This window comes from Cynocephalus volans, chromosome 1, assembly GCF_027409185.1.
Source record: "Cynocephalus volans isolate mCynVol1 chromosome 1, mCynVol1.pri, whole genome shotgun sequence".
In the NCBI taxonomy this organism is placed as follows: Eukaryota; Metazoa; Chordata; class Mammalia; order Dermoptera; family Cynocephalidae; genus Cynocephalus; species Cynocephalus volans.
In genome coordinates, this window is record NC_084460.1 from 285,909,378 (window position 1) to 285,933,709 (window position 24,332).

The 24,332-nt window shown below is 36.9% G+C and overlaps 1 protein-coding gene across 3 annotated transcripts in view; it reads right to left on the reverse strand.

The window, feature by feature from the left end:
* Positions 1-909: 909 nt before the first annotated feature.
* FARSB (phenylalanyl-tRNA synthetase subunit beta) overlaps positions 910-24,332 on the reverse strand; it is a 96,532-nt gene continuing 73,109 nt past the window's right edge. For all 3 annotated transcript variants that reach the window (XM_063088087.1, XM_063088070.1, XM_063088095.1), the window contains exons 16-17: positions 23,109-23,264; positions 910-1,524 (exon numbers count right to left, since the gene is read on the reverse strand). In XM_063088087.1, the coding sequence (XP_062944157.1) occupies positions 1,373-1,524; positions 23,109-23,264 (308 nt within the window). In that variant the 3' untranslated portion in view covers positions 910-1,372. The remainder of the gene's footprint in view (positions 1,525-23,108; positions 23,265-24,332) is intronic.

Sequence of the window (24,332 nt, forward strand, 5' to 3'; positions counted from 1 at the left end):
GATTTTATTTGCATCTTTCTGATGACCAATGATATTGAGCATCTCTTCATGTGCCTATTGGCCATTCATATATCTTCTTTTGGGAAATGTTTGTTCAACTTTTTTGTCCATTTAAAAAAAAAATATGTTGTTTTCTTATTAAATTTTAAGGAATCTTTATGTATGTTGGATATAAGCCCTTTGATATGCATTACTTCTTAAGGGCATATCTCACTTCATTTTTAAAATATTGTAAGGATCTGCTTACAACAGAGCTGGGAAAAATGAGATGGAAATGTGTATGTTCACAAATCTTTCTAAGTGAAACACTGCTGTCCTGATTCAAGGCTGTAATATGGTTGGGTTTTTTCTTAGTAGTTGGCTCAGCAAAAGATCCATGAACATAATTCTTGTCTCACTATCTTTGTTAGCTATTTCTTATCTCAGCAGTAACTGGGAAGTTCTCTCATACATTAGACCGAGCTTCTTTCAAGAAATGGCACCTATTTCAGAAGATAAGTTCTAGATTGAAGTATAAAAAAAAATTAGATTGTAAGACAGGATGGCTGGGAGAAACTTAGCTTCCCAGAAGCAGAAATTTAATACCTCCCTATAAAGTAAGACAGAAACTAAAAGCTCAACTAAGTATTTAAAAACCATGATTTTATAACAGACCAATTACAGTAATATGTATGGCCTAGGGCAAAAATAAGTTTTTCATTGTTTCCTAATGTCCATATTGCACTGATATCAACATTGGCCATTGTAACTCTTCTAGCAGAACAGATCTGTTGCACGTACTCTATCTAGGAGTATCAGAGATAGAGTAAAAATACCTGTGCACCTTCAAATATTTTGAATACTTGTGATACAGGTTCTTCTTTTACTTTAAAATGACTTCAAAAGCCATAACTGCTAGACCATAACTGATTCTTAGAAATTTTCTTAAAATACTGTTATTTTATTGTTTTCCAATGATGAATACATGTCAAATGTAGAGAAGCTAAAACCCTTAGTTATCTCACACTTGGGCAAAAGGCATGCTAATCAATTATCTTGTTTCATCAAAAAGGAAAACATCAGTAAGGAAATAAGATGCTCTGATGTCTGAGGAGCTTTTAGAACTGCTCCTGCACACTGCTAGTGCATTTCTCTGGCACTCCACAGGGTTTTTACACAACAATGCAGCTTCATACACAGACACCACATTCATATATTGCACAAGCAGGCCTAATCAGGGAAAGGGTAATGTCTACCCACAGAGACAGACAGTGAATTCTACTTTATTAAACATTAAAGCACAAATGGATGTTCCCTACAGAGGAGGATTAAAGGACACCAGGGAAGGAGAAAGGGATGCTCAGGAAGATAATCACACAACAGAGACCCATCTTCACAAAAAGGGCTCAACATTGATTTCGAGGGAGGAGCAGGGCATGGTCAACTCAAATTTGGTGATAACATCAGGATGAAGGACCCCGAGCTTCCCGATGCTCTGACCCTTGGCAAATATCTCAGCACATCGCCCAGGGAAGAAAGCAGGGCCTGAAAAATAGAGAGAGAAAAATCAGTGTTTCTTCTGGCAAAAATGTCTATAGACATAATAGTAAAAGCCAGTAATCTACTTTAAAAATAACTATTCTACTTTAAACCACTGGCTATGAAGAGAGTGTTTCCTCACATTTTCTAGTATTAAAAAGAAGTATTTGCTATTACACCAAGAAACTCTTGCCAGGAAAAAATTAGGGGCATATATGACAACAAGGGTCCCATATTATTGATCCCCAGGCTCCACGCAGGGAGGATGAAATGAAGGAGGCTGACGAAGCACAGAAGGAGAGGTCTTAGGAGAACTCTTCCCACACTTGGAACTGGTCCTCAGAAGGACAAAGGAAAAGAATGAAATGTAAAACTGATGAACTTGCATGGGAAGAACCTTTGTGAAACAGGTTTTTCCATGGTGATACTTGCTCGTAAGAAGTCTACCCCGAATTCATTACTCTTCACAATGTCACTCTTTTCCACCTTATTTCACAGAGAAACCCAAGCTGCCATGTCAATGGCAAGCTGCAGGGAACCGCACATCTCATTACAGGCCTTGTTATCAGAAGGCGACCCCTGTTCCTCTCTGAAGAGAGCTTTCTAAGCAGTTTTGTAGCATCTACTACAAAACCACAGCAAAGGCCAGCACAAAATAAGTCTGGGTTGATCCCTGATTTATTGCAAGACAGGCAGAAAGTTCTCTCTTCATCCAGGTGCCAATGCACGGATACAGCTTACCAAACCAGTAACAATTCTTGAGGGTTAAAGAGCTAAAAGCAAACAAACATGTAGGCCCACTCCATAATCACTAAATTACTGGTGTCACAGGAGTTTGTCAATGCTCTGTACTCTACCGAAGTTTAAAAAAAAATGCTGACTCATTTCTCTCACCACCAACTTGAAAAGGGATCAGGCCCACAGCTCCTGACTGATTCAACCAAAACATTTACTGGCATGAACTATAAATACCCAGCAGAGCTGGGCTGCAAGCCTCCACCCTGCCACTTCAGAGTGAGTGTATTATTTATGAAAGAGTAAGGGCTCCAAGGTCAGCATAATTAAGAAATGCAGAAGTGAGCTAGAGGGGAGGGAACCTGCTACTGTCAAGCTAGAACCATAGAGACATAGGACAATTACATGTATTTCCCAATCAGCACAAAAGGATGTTTGTTTATATTTCTCGGGAAAGACATGAAAATCATTTTTAATTGTCATTCTTAAATAATACTAAAGCAACCTGGTGGAAATATAAGGTGGCCTATTTTTCACATCTCTCCAAACCAAATAATTCTGCTTTATTGTCTATTAAAGCAAGAATTTCATTGAATTACATTTAAGTATTTGGCTCTGTGTCACTAAGCCACATTTGGTGAGAGGAGTGAGGAGGAAATTAAATAAAATAATGCTGAAACCAAACTGGACTGATATGGAGAGCCCTTAGTAAGAATATCACTAAATGTGATAAAGATGGCATATTTTAACTCTGTCAAAATAAAAACAACTTAAAAGACAAAACTAGCTGGTTGGTTAGAGTGTGGTGCTGATAACTCCAAGGTACAGGGTTTGACCCCTGTACCAGCCAGCCACCAAATTAAAAAAAAAAAAGACAAAACTACCTCCCACACCTCCCAAAAAAATTTTAAAAAGAAAAGAAATCTTTAAATGACAAATAATCAAGAATCATAGAACTGTAAGGATTGCTGAGAATTATTTATTACATCACCTGGCACCCCTTTATACAAAACTATATCTGAATACACCTAAACTATCTTAAAGACACTAGCCTATTTTTAAAGGCCACTCATAAAGGCAATGTTCAAAGCCTTCCCTGATAACCTCGCTATGTTGAAAAATCCTCACTCTTACCACAGTGAGGCTGGCCGGTTAGCCGAGCTGATTAGAGCATAGTGCTGATAACAGCAAGGTCCAGGGTTCAATCCCTGTACCAGCCAGCTGCCAAAAAAAAAAAAAAAAGAAAGAAAGAAAACAAAAATCCTTCCTTTTATCTATCTTCAATTCCAATTTGATTGGATTCATTTTTACTGAAGCATAAAACCAAACTATTTTAGAATCTAAGCCAGATGTGCTAGCTCTGACAATGTTAGCAAAATAAAGCCTAAGAGATAAGAACTTAGAATTTTTACTTCATAAAATGATTTTTTTGAATCAGCACATTTTAGCAAAATTTAGTTATATTCTTCTGCAGTTGCCAGCTCTACCTCTCTCCAGAAGTTTGGGTCAAACTTTTACCTTAGCTCATTAATAAGCTAGATACTTGGTCAAATGAAAACATTTACATCACTAAATACAACTTTCCCCCTTTCCAAAGAAAAGCAAAGATTATGCTTTATTTAAAACATATGAGAGTATTCTAAATAATAGTATTTAGCAGTAGATAGTATTCTGGATGATGAGTATAAGAGTATTCTAAGTGATACAGATACTAAAAGCCCTCACCCAGCACATGGACCCCTCCGAGTCACTACAGCACTGCAAACTGTTCCTAGGTCAGAGGTCTTCACTGTCTCCCAGTGGAGCTGCCCTTTCATCCAATACTAATCCTCCCCTCCCCACCCACATGTAAAAATTAAGCCAAATAATGGGATTTCTGCATAAACTTCACTTTGCTGAAAACTTCACACTTTAACCTGTGATGACAATTTTAACTTTTCTTACCATTTTTCATTTCTAACAAGGTCAGATTCTGATGTAAACAGTTCTTATGATTTTCTAATTGACGCTTCTGTTCAGTTAGAGAAAGGCTGAAGTTTTGTCCTCCATGTACACAAATTGAGAGGCACACAAACAGGGACTTCAAGTTAACAAAGGGTACAGAGAGAACCTAAAACATGTGCCACTTGACTGATATTACATGTAAACTAGAAATACTGAAAGAAAACTTAAAATTACTAAAATTTAAGTACTTAGTGCTTTTAAAACCTTTATGGTACAAACCAAACTATGCAGGCAGAAGTGAATCACGTAACTGCTTCACTAACAAAATGAAGGGGACACACCCCACTAAGTCAGCGATTAGGTCAGAGAGCTGAAAGGTGAGAGCATCTCCACTCTCGGCAGAAAGAGGGTAGTTTAGCTCTGAAACTCAGGCAGATCAATGCGATCATAACACTCTAACTAGAGCTAATGCATCTTAAATTGGAGTCTTTCCAGAAATAAAAGAAGTCAATCTGAATGGAACTAAATATTGGTCTAGGCTTGTGAAAAATCAGACCTGGATGGTAGCTAAAGGCTACTTATACTGCATCAACAAACAAATAAAAACATACTTTTGGAGAAAGGGCACCATGCTGTGTCTAGAGACATAAAGTTCAAGGAAAATCATATTGCCTTGTGGATGGGAATTCTAAAATTCAAATTCTACAAGGCACATTAGTTTTCTTTTATTCATGTATTTAAGCCCAAACAGAGTTCCCTAATTTACTGGTGCATCAAGATGCATAAATATTACAATTTTCAACCTAAAATGCTCCGGAACAAAGAGCCTCTCAGCCCACTTTTCCACCTAGTTCCTTACACTGATTAAACTCTCAGCTTTGCTGGTATCCATCACAGTAAAACAGCTTCCGTTGTAAAAAAGATATTGGGAAAGTAGTGTTCTCTGTTGAAATACATGACGAAGCCCAGACAAAAGAAACATCAGTTAAGCAAAAATAAGAATTTAATTTCCAAAACTTACTGGGGTGTAAGTAAGTCCCTTAATTAAGGCCTTTCTTTGTAGCATCTCGAGGTCTGTAATTGTCTCTCTGTGCTTAAATAGCAGGACCACTCTGAGGACCTTGGGGGTAATTCCTGGGCCCTTAATCCAGCACAGCACCCAGTCTTTAGCACATTTTCTGGCTAATTGACCATCAAAGAATTTGTGAGCTCCCTCTCTTGCTCATTGCCAAACACCTTCACAGTTTCTTTTTGCTCCCATCTTTTTTTTATTTTAGAGTAATATTATAGCCCCAAAGTTTGACTAAGCTTTATAAAGAGTCATTCCTATAATTTTATGAAGAAACGGAAGTAGAAGCCTAAGGCAGTAACTGAGCAGACCCCTGATCTGAGAGCATCGGACAGTTACCAAGCATGAAGCTCTTAATTCCTAATCTTAAACCCCCTGCTACTGGCCATATTCAACTCATTCATTTGGTATTTTACTTAGCCCATCTCTAAAAAAATCATCTACTCATACAATTTCACTTTTCCCTTTCTTCACATTCCTAATGCTTGTTTTGAGGTTTAAACCCATATATTGAAACTGTTTGCAATCTGGTACTTTATCACCCAAATTTTCTACAATAAAAAGATAAAAAGAAAAAACAAGGGGGACAGGCAACACTGGAAAAGGGATGTCCATATATAACAAATGCATAGTAAACAGCAAAAATTGTCACTGTGAGCTTTCACCATACATGAACTCCCAAATTCAGGGACAAAATACAAAATGCAGAATTATATAAATACTGTAAGCCACTGGGCCAACTGAATGTATTTTAAATGTGTTCTAAATGACTAATTATGTACTAAGGGGAGAAGGGAGGACTAATCATTTAGCAGGCAGACTCTAGGGCTGCCACATACCCAAACCCTTCCCAACTCCACAAAGGACAAAAAAAAAAATTCCCAGTGTTCCATTTTGGAGTGAAATTGACAGTGTGGGTGACAGGGTGAAGACTAGAATGGGGCTGACACCATAATTTCCTATATATGCCTTTCTCCTGGTTTCCTACCAGTTTTTCTGAGAATGTAGTAACAGTAATTGTCTAACTCTGCTGCCAGCACATCAGTATCACCTTCCATTTCTAAATAATATTGACTTAAAAGAAGAGAGAAGACAGAGTATAAGACCTTAAACTGAACATACACTTATACCATACACGTGAGCTTACTATTATTCTTGAGGGTAGTTGTCTTCAAAGTACTAGAACTAGCAGTTTTTTGAGGGCACCAATGCATTTGCACAAATGACAGAGAACCCAAGGGGGAAAACGGTATAATGTACGTAAAACATTAACTTATAAAAGGAAAGGAAACAGCTTTGGAATATGAAGAGGAAAAATATCACTACCAAGATATAAACACAAAAATGCTTTTTCAGAGCCGAGTACACTTGAGAGAAAATGTCTCTGCAAAAAACATTTAATTTGTAAGTGGAGATAATTTCCATCTGGTAATATAAAACACCCATTTTCCCCCAGATGTATACAATTCTTCACCTTGCATTTGAAGTGAAATGTTTATGGCACCTAAAGTCTGTAAAGAGAGAGAAAGCTTAATCCCTTGAGTTTAATGGCCATCTTTCATCCCTTTCTGAAGATCAAAAGAAAGAAAAACCCCTTACACAACTTTACAGTGCTAATCCCAACACACCTGCAGACATCATTAACTCTCAGAGAGAAGGCAACTGGACGTGTGGGAAGAACTGGGACCTACTTAACCCCACAGCATGGAACTCGAAGAGGGAGCCCGTGTTGCTACAACCTTCTATCAAGACAGGGCATGGCAAACTCTGCATTACAAATGAGAACAGGATCCTGTGGGCTTTACTCTTCAAAAGAAATCAGCAAAGCCCAGACTACCTAGTCTTCTAACGAATGGAGAAATATCTTCAAAAATAAACCATCTTTTATAAATCACCACAATATCCTTATGACTATATATTAAGAATCATTAATCCAAAATTTCCCAGCCTTAATTTGTGCAAATTTATCGTTTATTTCCATGGTTGTGACTTTCTAACATTTCTTATGAAAAATTTAGTTAACTGGTAAAGCAAATACTAAATGATTAAATAGAAAATGCTAGGGAAACATAAGATCTACTAAAGTCTAAATATATACATGCTCATTTCAAAAACTGAAGGAGGTCAGAATGCTGGAAGAGCTTACAAGTGACCTGTTTAATTGCAATTTTTAATCAGTCTCAAATTTGTGTAAAATAAAAGGATTTTTAACTGTAAGTTAAAAAGTACTCTCGCTGTCTGTCAGTTTTGAAAACTCCTGTTCCTAAATAATGCCATCATCCTACATTTGTCTGACGCTCAAATACTCAGGTCATTTCCCCCCAAATTTTCACATTTCTTCAATACCCTCCCATAGGATATATTTAGAATAACAACTTCAAAAATAAAAGCTATGTATCACCCTGCCTTCCTGGGCAAGCAAATGGTTCTTTCTAGTCTTTCACCTGACAAAAACCTTTAAGGGGATGATTTCTCAAACTAAATAGGGACAACATTATTTCTTCTACAATCATAGTTAATAATAATAATAATAATAATAATAAGGATGATAATAGAAAGAATGTGGTAGGGCTAATTAAGGAAATAATGAAAATGTTGAATATATGTGATTATATCCATAATTTCACAATTAGTTAGCTTACTAACTTGAGACCTTTGGCTAACTTCAAACAAACATAACTTAAAATAGGCAATTATGACAGATGTGTTTTAGTTTCAGAATTAGATTTCAGTAGAAAAGTAGGGCATGTAGAATAAAAAGAAAAGAACAATAAAAGTGAAAAAACACAGTGCCTGCCCAGCTTTCTGCTCATTTCCTTCCATCCCCAGTAAACACAGTGAATGGGTCCCAGCAGTGCCCAGGCCAACCCCCTTGTGGGACAGGCAAGTTACAGATGGGAAAAAGCGAAGCACAAGGAGATTAGGAGGCTTGCCCAAGGCAAGCAGCAGTGTAGGCTAGAGCAAGCTAAAGGGGAAGAAGGGACACTGGAATGACCCTTCTTTGTGTATGGCCCACAGACACACAGGACTTATAGCATAATGTTTTTAAACTTTTGGTCAAGCTGTCCATTTCATGTTTGCAAACTTCTTCTGGTTTAAAATTAAACAAATAAACAAAACTTAAGAGGAAAGTAAAAAGACTGACTGACAGTTCGTCACCTCTAACCTTACTTGGCACCCAAGCAGGCTCTGCAATATTGCTAACACAACATAATACTGAAAAAACCTGGAGCCTTTCAGGGAAACCAGAAATGTATTTTTTAAAAATCCCAAATAACATAGGCATCTTTAAAGAATAAACTCCAGATCTGAAACAAGACTAGGATTATTTGAGGAGATAAATAAGTACTACAGTGACACTACCTAAAAGGTAAAAAAGGCAAAGAAAAAGAGCTGAAATGTTGGAATCTGTGGCACAGTCTGCTTCTGAATTTAAACTCCTGCACAGTCTTAAAACTGGAAATGACCTTGGAGGCAATCCTGTTCATTCCCTTATTTGACATATGAGAAATGGATACCAAAAAGGTTAAGAAACCATATAGCCAGGTAACGGCAGAGTTGAGATTAGAACTGAGGTCTTCTTGAATCCTAAATCCTGGTCTGCGACTCTTTTATACAATGCTGCTTTTCTGAGGGCAGACCTAATATCTACTCTGACTTTCCTCTGGGGAGTGATTTGCCCATTCCAAAATACTTGCACAAATTCTTGCATCTGCTTCTCCCAACAACCCTATGGTGAAGACAGGACAGATATTATCATTCCCATTTTACAGATGAAGAAACTGGCACAAAGGGATTAAGTCCTTAATCATGTGGGTTAAAGTGACATCAGTGCTATTTTTACTATGCCACAGTTGACTATCATGTGTCATAGGATTTAACAAACACTGTATTCTTTCCTATTGTTATAACTAGTGTCTATACCACCTTGGGATCATCAACTTAGTTTATATTCACATATCTAAAAATGTCTAAAGACATTTTTATTACATTCCACTATATTTATATATCACAGTTTGCCAAATTATTCTTTAAATATTTTATATTACTTTTTGCTCTTTCTTGAATTATTTCCCTTTTCCAAAAGTAGTACTACACAAGTAAAAAACAACGAATCATCATATAGTTCATTACATATTAAACTGTTAAACAACAGACTTCCAGCAGTGGTAATAGCAATGAACCAAGAACTTAATATAAGATTATACTGACTTCATCTTGTACAATACAGATAAAAAATCTTTCTCTTCCTGGTGAGTGCCAAAGTATTAGTAACTCTGAAGGAGAAAAAAGGCCCTGAGTCCTGGAGAGGGAGGAGCAGAAGAAAGTACAACTAAGACACAAAACACCTGCAAGATGGGACGAGCTGGGTTTCTGAAGACAAGCTGCAACCTCACATTTGGCCTAAAACAATCCTCAGCGGGGAGAGCCCGCTCCTGACTCATAACCCAAGTGAGCCGGCTCCGAAGAATCTCCAGGAGGGGTGATAGTTTGCCCAAGTTGTACAAGTGAAAGACAGCATTCACTACCCAAGCAGGTCAAGATTAGGCCAGAGCTATTCAATACTAGTGGAAAACAAACTAACTTATCAAAATCAAAACCACAACTGGGACCTCAATGAAGTTATAGCAGGCCAATCATTTATATAAAATTATTGGGAATACTTTAAGTGAATGTCAATCTGTTGAATTTCTGGAATGATGTAACATAAAGAGAAAGGAGTCTTTCCAAACAAAGCATAATGTGGGCTCTGAGAGGGGAAGAAATGTGCTAGCAGATGAAATAAACCCTAGAGAAGACAGATATCTAATGAATGTTCAGTTAAGTTTCTACATCCCCACTGCACCAAAAGTCCACAGTAAAATATATATTTCTAAATTTTAAACAAAGCAGATTATGGATAAATATAATATTTTTAAAAATTAGAGTAAGCATTAATCATTAGAGGTTTCTAGAATCTTGCTCGTTAAAAAGTAAATAATGGGAAAATGTTTATGGAAAAGTGATTTTTTAGCAACATTCTAATTTCCTAGATAAATTGTAACAGATGATAAGTTATTAGTTTCTGAGCAGTGGGAGTTACTAAACTGAACTATACCTTTGGTTCAATTAAGCAAAGAGGGAACAAAACAGAGACTGAGAAAAGGATATTGGCATCCAGTAAAACGACTTCATTATTCTGAGGAGATAAATCACAGAAGCAAAATTAGAAGAAAAAAAAAAAAATGTTGCCCCCAAATACATCACTCTTAACAAAGCCCTTGTACAGGAAACCTGATTACTGAGAGCAAAGTGCTCTGAAAAGATGGTAGGCACCAACATTTTCTCCAGTACCAGTGTAAATCAGATCATAAGAACCATGCAGAGTCCTCCACTCTGATAATATAATGTATTCTCCAAACTGTTATAAAAAAAATCCAATACGGCATCAGCTAAATATTTTACAAGCTCCCTAGTTAGGGCATAATGTTTCCTTTCAGAATCTCTCCAAATCTTATACATACTACACATATACATAATTATTTAAAACCTGAAAATCATAGATTTAGTATATAATTTTCAAAACTAAGATCTCACCTCAACTTCAAATTATCTCAATTTATTTACAGACAAAATAAATTTATTTCACTGGTTGGAAAGAAGGATTGTTAATGGACCAAGAGGGACTAGGCTGATTAAGGAGACTATGATGCTAACTCTGATGTGTGCTTGCAAGTTTCTTGAAATATTTCTCAAGATAAAAGTCAAACAATTGAGGCCTTCTTTTCTTGATAAAAGGAGTCTATAGCACACTGTATCTTTATAACTCTATAGATATGTGAATGTCACCCTGATGTGAACCAGTTTTTTATTCCAATTCTCACCTAGTTTCAAATATACCCAAATTTCCTCCTGGACCTGTTCAATTTGACTGAAGAAGGACTTTTAAAAATTATTTAATATTTTAAATATATCAAAGATCATAAGATTTTAGATCTCTTCTATTCCTTCATTGATTTCAAAAAGCATTTACCATAAAACAAGGTGAATTCAGGAAGTTAAACAGTACCAATAAAAAAACTCACAGCAATAATTGGAAAGTAATGTGTATCAAAAATATACAAAGCACATGGAAAAAGGTGAAATTGAATCTATTTCTCATACTGTACTCAGGATAAATGACAAACAGGTAAGAGATTTAAATGTAAAAAAAGTAAGTGAAACATTAAAGCACTGAAGGAAGCATGGGGGATTACTCCCTAATCTGAGTGGGAGAAACTTTCCTAACTATAACTCAAAATCCAGAAGCAACAAGAAAAAAGATGAATAAATTTGACTACATACATTTCTTTAAAATCTGCATGGCAAAAAATATCACAAAGTAAAAGATGGTTCAAAAGATGGTTCTGTACAATGTTACCAGAAGTCCTATGGAAGAGTGTTAGCTGTTATCTAGTGAAAATATGAATTTATCCTTTGTCTCAATATTCCCATACTTGTAGGAATCTGTCCCAAAGTTACACTGGCAAAAACACCAAATAACATATGCACAAGGCTATTGATTGTAGCACTATTTGTAACAGCAAAAGATTGTAAACAACCTAATGTTCATAAATAGGAAATAAGTCGAATTAACTATGGAACTCTATACAATGGAGTATTCCGCAGATGTCAAAAGAAAGGAGGAAGATCTCTATGTGCTGTCATAGAATGATCTCCAGTGTAGACCCTCAGGCAAAAGCAGCAAGAGACAGGATGACATGTAAAGTACCACTCCTTCAGTTGAGAACATGGAGGAGAAGGTAAACACACCACACACACACACCCCCCCCACACACAAGCTTATATTTATAAAACAAACTACAGAAGGATAAACTGAAAACTAATAAAATTTATAATCTACAGAAGCAGGGAGGAAATGGTGTGGAGGATGGAACAGAAGTGGAAGCCAGAATTCTCTAAATATACTTTATTTTGTAGGCCGTAAGAACTGAAGATAAATCATAAACTGTTTTCGGTAATTATATTGTTACTGATATATTGGTGTATTTATTTTAAAATTATGACAGATAGATAAACAGAGCAAGCAAATAAGTAATAATGTAAATTCATGAGGAACCAAGATTTTCAAAGTAAAGAAAAAGAGCTATAAATATTAAGTGAAATATCTCACATAAAAATCCTCAAATCCTGAATATGAATTGGAAATGTCCACATGAACTCAATGTTTTTTCTTTAAAAAAAAAAAAAAAAAGTTTCCTGCAGCTTTGCATACTAAAAAGTCCTAGAAACCATGACTCATTCAGTAGCCATGAGCAACTTTAACACTCAGATTGTGACCTAAATTTGATTTCTCACTAAAAGGAACCAGGGCCACTTGGAGATATGGCTGATTCCAGTTCTGAGTTAGAAACTGTGTAAGATGAGCCTAGAAATGTATTTCCTACATTACCATCTCCTTCTAAAGAAGTCCCACTATATGCAATTATTTTCTCTTTTTCATTTTAACAATACCCTCTCTACTGACAAAGGCTTTTTAAGACTTGAAATAAAAAGTCTTTTTCTCCTTCTCTTCGAGAACAATTCAGCCCCAAAGAGGCTAAGACAGAAATCTCCACCCCCAGATTGGGGAGAGAAAGCCGACATGGGGTGTCAGAGCTCAAGGGGGATGGGAGCCATCCAAAAGTGAGCAGGGACATCCCTGCAGGGGCAGTCAGAATCTCAGAGTGATGAGTAGGGCAAACATGCAGGGGAGAAGATGGCGACAAAGAGGAGAGTTTAGTTACAGACAGGGGCATTGGTCATCAAAGAAATAAATAATGGAAGCCAGGTTTCCCACTGTTGGAGAAAAGAGGTACAGATATGAACTGGGATTGTAATGGATTAAAATACATTGAGTAATGAGTTCATACTGACATAAATAAATAAATAGGAAGACTGACTAGGAACAGTATATTTACATAATTTCAAAGTTCTTACCCATGAAAGATTTATTAATTATAATGGAAAAAAATAACTTTACAGTAAAGAAGCTTGGTAGACACCACCTTAATCAAATGACTAAAGTGAAGATTATCAGTTATAGAGTAAATGAAAATTGTGTGCCGTTTGGTAGGATGCAATGAGAAGTTAGCATTACTTTTGGGACATGCCTCAAAACATGCCTAACCTGAATCCAGTAATGAAGAAACATAACACAAACCAAACGTGAGGAATACACTAGAAAATAAGTGGGCTGTCATCTTCGAAAGCGTCAAGGTCATGAAAGTCAAGGGACGATTATTCTACAAGTCTCAGGAAGGAGACTAATGAGACATGACAGCTAAAGGGAACGAGTGATTCTTTGCTGTAATAGACAACTGATGAAACTTGCATAGGGTCTAAGGATTAAATGGTGGTTAACATTAACATCAATGTTAATCTCCTGAATTTGATGATTATCATCATGATTATATTAATGTCCTTGTTTGTAGAAAATAAAATACACACTAAAGTATTCAGGGGTAATGAGACATCAGGTTGGCAATTTACTTTCAAATCATTCAGAAAAAGTTCTTTGAATTGCACTTACAATGTTAAAAATAAATTTTTGATTCTTTTAAAATAAAAAAGTAACATAAAATGGGAGCTTCAGTTACAGAAGTTACTTTAAGGGACTTTCCTTCCAATCCCTGCCCCCCCCCTTTTTTTAAACAATTATTGTCCCAGTCCTACACCTTGAAAGAAAAGCAAATACTAAATGTGAGTATATCAAGCGGGAAACAACATTTTGAATATAGATAAATTCAATAAACTCATTTGCTTGAACACATCTACTTAAAAAGAAATGAATTACCCCCAATTATTCTCTCAAGAACCGACTCTTAAGGCCACTCCAATAGATTAAAGAAGTTGTTTCCTTCCTTAAGATCTATCTAGCCATCTACCTACCTGAATACATACATACACATACTTTTTCTCTATCACAGTGTTTCCTGCTATTTTGCGCAATGCAACACCCTATCATTTTTTCATTTTGTTAACTTACCCTGACAATGTACAGATATCATACACTGAGTGATTAAGATAGTAGTGTAAGAGAATTTTAGAAACTTGTAAGACAGACTTAAAAAAAAATCACTGCTTTATCATATCACCTTCAAATTACTCAAGAGAACTTAAGAAATATGAGCTGAATCATCAGTGTTTTGGCAGACTTTCCTTTTTAAATCAGTGTTCATGAAAAATAATTACTTTTAATTTTCTACTATCCAAAAGTGTCAGATGCCCTGAAGTACTTGGTGTTCCCATGCAACTGGAGCTAGAGAACATCTCAAACCTGACATCCAATTGCTGACTTTTGAGTAGCTAGGTAGATATCAATCATTTCCAAACTCACAATGTACCACCTCCATGTGATATGATGACTTTGTATTACTAAAATTTTAGATTCTCTTAATCATGGCACGTAAAAGAAAAGCAATTGAAAGTAAGCTGTAAAGAAAAGAGTAAAAATTTCTATCATCACTACAGCATTTATAAACTTCCTGATTCTCTGTAAGAGTTTCAAACTTTTTTTTAAAGACAGGGAACCCTCTGTTCAAATCTTATTTGGAAGTATGTAAACTTTTTTTTTAAGTAGCTTATAATGTAAGTGGGAACCCAGAAGACATTTTAAAAGCTGGTCCTCTAATATGTATTCCCTGAGAATGGCCAATGTCTTCACTGGCTGTAAAAATGCAAACTCGAAATAACTGCCAATGGTTATTAACAATAGCCTTAAAGGCAATAAGACACAAGTGTGTCCAGGAAATCACTGCATATGTGGATGCAAGAGAGAGCCAAATGAATGTGTTCAAAAGTAAAGGATTACAACAACTGGGGGAGTAGGGAGAAAATAATTGAGACTGAATGATTTACTAAGAGTTCATTTTAAAATGATTTAGAAGAAGTTAGCTTGAAACTTAATTTGGTTATCTTAGAACTGGGTAGCATCTTAATACTGCCAAGGAGTTCAGATAGGTAGAAATTAAAATATAACTTGTAAGTTAGGATCAGTTTCATTCTTGAGAAAGAAAACCCCAAATAGCAATGGCTTAAGCAAGATGAAAGTTTTTCTCTGTCATACCAAAGCCAGTTAGTGCTCCAGGGAAATAAGGCCTTTATTCTGAGTGGCCATGTGCTCAGCAGAACACTCCACATTTATCATCCCTACCTAGGGATTTATTCATGTTTATCTACTTTTCTATCCACCCATCTATCCATCCTGTTAGTCCTTCTGGATTAAAGCTGGACTGGCCACTTAGAGGGGTGACAGTTAGCTTACCAGAACACATCATTCACTAGGAATTCACAGGACAGTGGTTCTTAACCAATATGCTGCAGCACACAAATTTGCCCAAACCAGGTGCTGCTAAATGTTGAGCAATGTGTAAAATTACCGCTACCAATGGGAAGTAAGCTGTCATATCTATAAGATACAATCTCAGTAGTCAAAATCACTCTAAAAGACCTTTAAACTTTCAGAACCTGAGCCCTTGAAAGATTACAATCTGAAAATGATCTTCTTTTACATCTCTTTGTATTTGGGCCATGGTGTCCTCTTCTCTAGGATAGTAGAAGCCAACGTCTAGTTTGGAGGCAGAAAAAAAGGGAGTACCATGTGGTAAATAAAATCTCTTTCTTTCTCTATTTGTTCAGTACATATAAATGACTTAAAATAACTCCAAAGCATGTATTCTATTATAGCATGCATTTTCAACAGGGGTGAAAATTGGTTAATGGAGAATGGGAATATATAATAAAATATTACATATTACAATGGTTTGTGGCCCTCCAAAGCTGAGCCCCATACTTAGCAAAAATCTTACTCCTTCCTATTCAGATCCTCTCATTGGATTTTCTTGGGTATCATACAAGCATTGATATGGAAGATATTGCAAATGTTTGCAGGAACAGTGCTAAAAAACTATGGCAATAGATGGCTGTGACTGGAAGACTCTACTGACTGCCTGATCTTGAAGTCACATTGAGAGGTAGACTGCAAATGCCTCGGGCCTGCCATTTGGCTGCCATGTGGATGCTGTTTATGTTTAACCCTGACAGCTTTCATGTGTGGCTTAGACATTGCAAATTAAATAAAAATAGTTTACATTTTATTTTTTAATTCAAAAAGTTATTCAACACGTCATTAATTATATCAAGTACTGAAAAAAAGGTTGACAATAAAAAGTTAAAAGTTAAATTCACAAAATATTATTTTTAAGAAGTTAATTTAATTTTTTCGATTGTTTTACTTTTGTAGAAAAATAAGTTTGAATGATTTTTAACATTTTTGATTACTGTAATTATGTTATTTATACAAATTTGCTAATTGGCATATAGAATTTGATACACCACAATTTATACATGTAAATAAATAACATTAAAACTTAATTATAATGTTAAATATTAATAGTCTTTAAATTTAACTTTTAACCTAAAAATTTGTTTAGTCATTGTTAACCCTGCATTGAATAAAAAGAAGCTTTACACTTATTTTTTCTATGTATACAGCACAGCTATACATAAAGTACATAATACATATATAGTATATCCATGGTATTAAAATTTCATGGAAGGGCAATTAAGAAAACAACGTCTACAAAAGGTCCTTAGGGAAGAGATAATAAACAAAAGCTGAGAAACCCTGTGTTACAACAATATTTATCAGATGGAATATTGAGCTGACAAAGCCATTCACTGTGGGACTTGGTATATTCGAGTACTCCAATTTGCTGAGTACTGAAATGTCAGGTAAGTATCAAAACACCCCTGGCCCGCCAAAAAAAGTTAAGTGAACTTGAGTGGAGAGAACTTTCCCTTGTGCATACAGGAGAGGGTGAGGCAATAACAATAAAAATGCTCAAAAACAAGACAGGGCAAGTGAATCATGTGACAGTTGCTGAAGCTTTTGTACACATTGGGCCCCTCTGGTATGCTGCTGTTCCAGCTGTGTGATAATTACCGCTCATTTGCTTAATATTGCTTGAGTCTTAAATCCTCCAAAGCAGCTAACAAAAATGGTAGTATTTGAGAGCTTGCCTCAAAGACAAGGTAGAGAATCAGAGGAATAAAGACTGTTTTTACCAGAGTAATAATATCAGTAGTTCAAAAACTTCCAAACACTTTTTTATCCTGATGCCTTAACAGAACAATGTCTTTGTCGATGGTAACTAAATGTGGATGTACTAGACAGATATCCCTTTATCACAGTCCACAATGTTTTGTAAATCAAATCACAAATTGAACACTTTTACTTCAACAAGTTGTTCAACAGATATTTTTCTCATATATTTCCAAGCTCATATTACACTAAAAACCAGTGTGACAACCAGAGAAACATCACAATTTCACCCATATTTTTTAGCATCTGAAATCTTTCACAGGTGTCCTGAAAGGGGAAAAAGGTCATGACCTGCAGGTCAAGTCAATGATCATTAGGTGTTACTGTAACAGAAGGTACCTAAATAACCACTGTGTGTACATATGGTGTAGGATTAAATGTGCGTATTACTTACAAGATTATTTTTCATTTCACAAAATAAATTCTGAGCAGCATAAAAACTGGAATTGTCAAAACTAATGGTCTAATACTTCTCTCTCCATCAGGGATCTTGTCTCATGTTAAATTGAAGTTTTTTGTAGAACACTAAATAATCAAAGCTGAAATAGGTAACAAGCTAAAGGGAGAAAATACCACATGCTCAAGTCAATGCAGCCAGTTGCACACAAAGCCCACTACGTTCTACAAGAAATTACTTTTGCCACTGATTTGCCCAGCAACCACATAACTGCTCTAAACACAAAAATGTTGAGAATTTTCCTTGCCCTGAAGTGGTTTGTGAAAAGGATAAATGCATCTTAACATACATAATTTAGTTTGCAACAAACCACAAAAACGAAGGGGAAGAAGCCTGAAAAAGAGTTATGCTATAATAATCTGATCAAATGCCACTAAAAAATTCTGAGTTGAACCCTTTGAAACCCTTAAAATACTCTGCAGTCTGCTATAAAAAGTTAAAGGTTCTTTATTTTTTTACTCCACATAGACCTTATTCTCTCATCAACCTGATGTCTGATCTCACTTTATGGTCTTAATTGCAAGGGTGCTCTTATGCTTTCAAATGAAAAATATGTAAGAATGAGCGACCATGGCTTTTCACTCTGGCTGCAGTCATAGGCTTTATGAGTGTTTCTGCAGACACTTCATGTGCTGCAGAGGGCTGCTGCCTGCATAACAAACAAGGTTAGTCTCCAATGTCAACACAACTCCTTGGGATCTATGCAATGATTAATCATATGAGTTTCCAGATTTCTCTTATAACAGACAGGGCCAAGTTTCTCAAAGTGGAATCAAGTTCTGTTCCAGGCCCCACCAAACAAAGCAGCACAAAAGGAAGCTTGGAAGCATACATTAAAAAGGACAGAAAGAAATTAGATATAACTGCCAATATTACTGACATCAGCAGGAATCTCTGGTGAACAGACTTAGCTTAATTATAACTGCAAAGCCATCGGTGATTTTTAATTATTAAAAAGTAAACCACATGCCGGAGTAATAGAAGACAACTCAGTAATCAAGAATGGCAGGTAACAGTAGATCTTAATCTGTTTCTACTCTATGATACCATGGAGACCTTTTCTTAAAGAGCAGAAAAATCTGTATATGAAATAGCAATAAATTTAAGGAATAATGTACCTAAACACATCCCAGCAACCAAATTCCTATGTCTGCAGATTTACTTCTCGGGAAAACAATTCTGTTCCTTGGTTGTGGTATGTATGTATGTGTGCACATATACATTAGATGAAGAACTAACACCGGCTTTGCTACTGACTTATTTTGACAAGCCACTTCTTTTGACATTGATTTCTTTAACCATAAAAGAAGATAATCATATTTGTTAGGAGATAATCAAAACAGGCTTAGAAATCCCTATGAGAAATGAGGAACCATTATTTACAATGACACTAATTCTCTTTGGCTTGATGGCTCTTACAGAAAGCATTCAGAGAAAAAAGCACTCCAAACTAGGTGCATGCCCAGGACTAGAGGGACATTGATGTAGTCAATGATGGTAACAGGGACAGTGAAAGTAAATATTCTGCCCCCTTTCAAAAAATGCCACTTAGATGTACTGAAATATGTACTGATCCAGTCCACCCATGTGTATACAGAAGTTGGATGAAAGCTTCTCTAATTCATAAATCTTGGACATTTCATAGATATGAAAACTTTAAAATGGCAGAATAGACAGTCCCCAGCATCACTCTCTCCCACAATTGACAGATTTCCAACTATTAAAAAAGCAATGACTGCTAAGCTGAGGCCGCTAGATCTCAAGGGAAGAGGAGGGGAGACCTACAGAGTTCATGAAGGTGGGAGAAGCTGTGATGAAAGAAAGAAGGGACTATTCTGACCGTTTCTAGGTCCAGCCATTTCACAGCTGGCCCTGGTAAGCACACGGAGCAAGAGCTGGCAAAAACCAGTTGTGCCCTTTGTGTGAAGATGCTTGGAGACTGCAGGGGAGAAGAGGGCTTTGTTGGACCCCAGGCCAGCAAGACCACTGACAGGGTTCCCATAGACCCACACAGGAGTGAGGGGCCACAGACAACTGAAAAAAGGAGCCAGAGGTCAGTGAGTCATTACAAGGGACTGGTGCATGGCCCACCCCATGGGAAGTGTTTGGAGGGCAGGAGGTAGAGGAGACTGGCCCACACGGGAACAGTGGGGCACAGCACAGACAGCTGATCTGCCCTCCAATCAGCACAGGCCCACTCAGTCAGGAGTACAGATCTGCAGGAGGTGCAGTTCGCTGAAAAGACTCAGGTCCAGACCAGAGTTTCCACACAACCCAGGTGTATTGGACCTCACAAGACCCAGAAGTACTTAAAAGATCAACAATCAAAACCTGAGCTGCATAAAAAGCCTTCCCCAGGGAATCAGCAGCAAAGCAGCAACTTAGCTCAACCACAGGGTTCAAGTGCTGGTCCCCACAGGAAGTTCCCTCATTTTAGAAGTAAGCAAAGGACAATGAATTAGTTCCAGTGCAGTGTTTAAGTGGTGGGGGTAGCTAATAAGCCAACACAAAGTGAAAGACAACACAAACACCCCACATCAGAGACAAAGTTTTGATATTAATCAGTAAAGGCCTAACACCACCAAGGAACACCTACAAATCATAAAAGAGCCAGAAGCCCCCCTGGCCCCCTGAGCCAGGGTAGGGGTGGAGGGCCAAAGGCCTCAGCCATGCCCCACCATGTCCGCACCCAGCCCAGTGATGACCAAGCCACTGCCAGAAAGCCCCTGTCTCCTGTGTCAGTCAGGGGAGCATGTGGGCCTCCTCCCCATCCCCACCCTCCATATGCAGTCCAGTGAAGGAGCTGCCTGTAGGCCACCCCCACCTCCCCACCTTCACCTCCATTTCCCTACCTCTCTACCCCTGGCCCCTCCCACTGCTCTGCAACATCACCTTTGAATGTAAAAAATAATAATAAAAAATAAATTTAAAAAAAAACAATGTTTTAAGTTCAGAATGATAAAGATCTGACTTTAAAAAAAGAGATCAATACAAAGTAGCTGTATCATAAAATGTTCCAGGTGGCACATATCACATTTTCCAAATGATGAAGGCTGAAGCCTCTACCTTACTACATTTCCTAAATCAGTCTTTCCTTTTTATAGCCATGACTTCCATTCAAGTTCAAGTCCTCACTCTCACTGCTCTAAAATATACTGTAACACCTTCCCACCATTCCCTTCACCCCTACTCTCAATGCCACCCAACCCATATATCGTTGCCAGATGAATCCCTCTAAACTACAGATCTAATATCACTCACTTGCTTTAAAAAAAGGGGGGGGGGGAGAGGAAGCTTCAGTACTTTTCTTGTAAGTAGCTGAAACTCCCTTTTTGAGCATTCAGGACTCTAAATATTGTCCCAAGCTCCTTCCTCACCCTATAGTCAAACCAAACTATACTCCCTGCTGCTCGGCACACAGACAGCCTGCATTTCCCATCATTTTCAGTTTTGCTCATGTGGTTTGCCTTGCTTCCCCTGTCTGCACCTATGCCTCCAAAGTTCCATGTCACTTTGCAGAAACTCACTAATGTTTTTCTCGAGAAGTTGCACTCTCTCCCTTTTTGGAACCTCAAAGCACTTGGTCTTTTCCTGAGCAGGTTCCTTAGCAGCAGGGCCCGTGTTCTATCTTTGTCTTCTTGAAGTCTGCCTCATTATTAGAAACTCAGATTCTTCTGAGACATAAAAATCTAAGCAATTGATTGAGGCAGCAGAGCCACAATATTAGGACATTGGTTTATACAAATATCATTAATATAAAAGTTACATAAAGCATTATATCCACAATAAATTATGCTCCGAGTTACCATTCCAGCTCTCTGCAACCTTTCAAGTAAGAAATAAATTAAACTTCACTTACATGGCACAATCTGCTTCAGGGAACTAATTTTTATCCAGTTAACCTGTTTGTGAAGTAAGATTTCTGAGAAAAGACTTTGCATAGAAGGAAGAAATGTTTCAAATCTGCTTACAGGTTGCTGGATGACCAGGTCTAAGAGCAGAATCCTAGGTGGTAAACTAGTGACTGAGCACATAAAGGCACTACAAAGGCAGGTAATGTGGCCTTGTGGAAAGAACACGGGGAGGCAGGAGTCCTGGGTTCTATATACATGACCCAGCTCAACTCACTTAACTTGCCTACCCTCAGTTCCCTCACATGCAAAACCAGGAAATTGGACTGGGCAAACTCCAGGATCCAGATCTAACACTCCAGAATTCTAGAAGCACAGTGCATGTCTTCATTGGACTATTTCTAATGACAAATGGATTAAAAAAACAGTAACTCCCTGCATTATTTAATCTCTCAATTTTGTTTTATTTTTTAAAGGAAGATATGCCCACACATCTTCTACCTAAAAAAACTGATACATTTCTGGGTTATTTTCAAAGAAGTTTCAAAATAAAAACAAACAAAAATTATAACAAGCAACCAACAACAAAAACAACATCTGAGGACTAAGAAAAATAAATATAAGCAAAAACCAAAAATATTTCCCCACCAAACTTCATGCCACTACAAATAACTGCTAACTAACATGTTTAAAATGAACGTTCTATTAGAAATTTAAGATGCCAAATATAGTTATAAAAAACATTGAGGTAAACAGTAGGAGTAAGTGGTGAAATATTTCTTTCAAGTTGTTTCCGGACCTCTTGCCTAACAAAATAAAGTTAGATTCAAGCTATAGGGATATGAAAAGCAAAAATTCAGAATTCATTGGACAGTGAGAAACTGGCATGTTAGGAGTACATATACATTTAGTTAGCCCAACTTAAAGTCTCTGACAAAGATTTTACTATACTTGGGCTTTTATACAGGAGGATTCCCACCCCTGCTCAGTCAACTTTATGGCTTGATTAACATGTGAAGTCTTTCAGAATAACTTTTGAGGTTTCTTTCTTTTGCCTTAAAGGCTTCTCTTTTGAGAGAAAACCATCACTTTAGGTCTTCTCAGTTTCCAGCTTGGAATTCTGGGTTCACCACGGTGCTGGTGGCTTGAAGGTGCCAGTAACTATAGGTTACCATAGCTCAGGTGGAACAAAAGTATACTGTATAGCACTTAGGAGAGTTCTGTAAAGCATTTTCTTACAATGCTGGAGGGGAAAGGGATATTTTGTGGAAAATACTAACAATTAATTGAAATAAAGCTCTATCTCCCTTTGTCTGCATATTCTCAAGTGAGAAAAGAAATTTTTCAAAAACAGGACTTAGCCTCCTCATTACATTACCACTAACTCTGGATTTGGCTGACCTATCTTACCTTCTGATGCTTTGATCACATATCCTCCCTTATCTTCACCAGGAGGCACATTGAGCAGCTGCATAATTCTGTCCAGCAGCCCATGGATTATCTCAAACCCAGGATTCTTGTTGTAATAAACAGCACAGAGATGCCTGTAGTTTTTTGCACCTACATCTGGAAAAATAAAAGAATTGGCCACAAGGTCACATTAACCATTATTTAAGAAACTGATTTATGCAACACAAACTTGGGCAAAGCCAACAAAAAAGAAAACCAATCATTAAACATAAAGGGATACATTCAGCCTCAGAAATGCAAGATAAGATAAAGTAGTCTTTTTCAACCACCAAATTCCCTTAGGTGTTTTATTTGGGGGCGGGGGGGGGGGGGGAGTGAAAAACCCTCACAGCTGGCGCAAGGACAATTGGGCTTCATTACAGCATAAATTGTAAAACTCTGTAAACAATTTAGCAATATATATCAAAGCCTTAAAAACTCATACTCTTCATGATACTATCCAAAGGAAAGAATCCTAACTACAAAAAAGGCTTTATGTAGAAAGACATTTCCTATATTACGTCCAACAGCGAAAATCAGAAAAAACCTAAATTGGAAAATGGATACATAAAGTATCTTTATGAAGGTTTATCATCACAGGGCAAGAGCAAATACTTATAATAGAAAATGAAAAAAAGGAGTCCACAAAGTTCAAAAAGAGTCAAAACTAAATTATATTGTTTAAAGAATATACATAGGTTGGAAAACTATAAAGCAAAACAAAGGAATAACTATCACCAAAGTTAAGTTAATGATCACCCTTGGTAAAGGAAGGTGCTATGATGGGGAGAGGACATACAAGAAGCTTAGGACACTCGCAATACTCCATTGTTTAATTTCAGTGATGGTTACACTAGTGTTTGCTTTATAATCTTTTTAAAACTATATATGTTATATATGTTATATACATTCTTCATAATTAAACATGGAAAAATGCAGAATACAAAAGTATATGACGCTATGCAACAACATGGATGAATGTTGAGCACATTATGCTAAGTGAAATAAGCCAGTCATAATAGGACAAATACTGCATGATTCCATTTATATGAGATATCTAAAGTTGTCAAACTCATAGAAAGAAAAAGTAGAATGATGGCTGCCAGGGGCTGGGGGAGGAGAGGAAATGGGGAATTGCTATTTAATGGGTATAAAGTTTCAGCCAGGCAAGATGAAAAAGTTCTA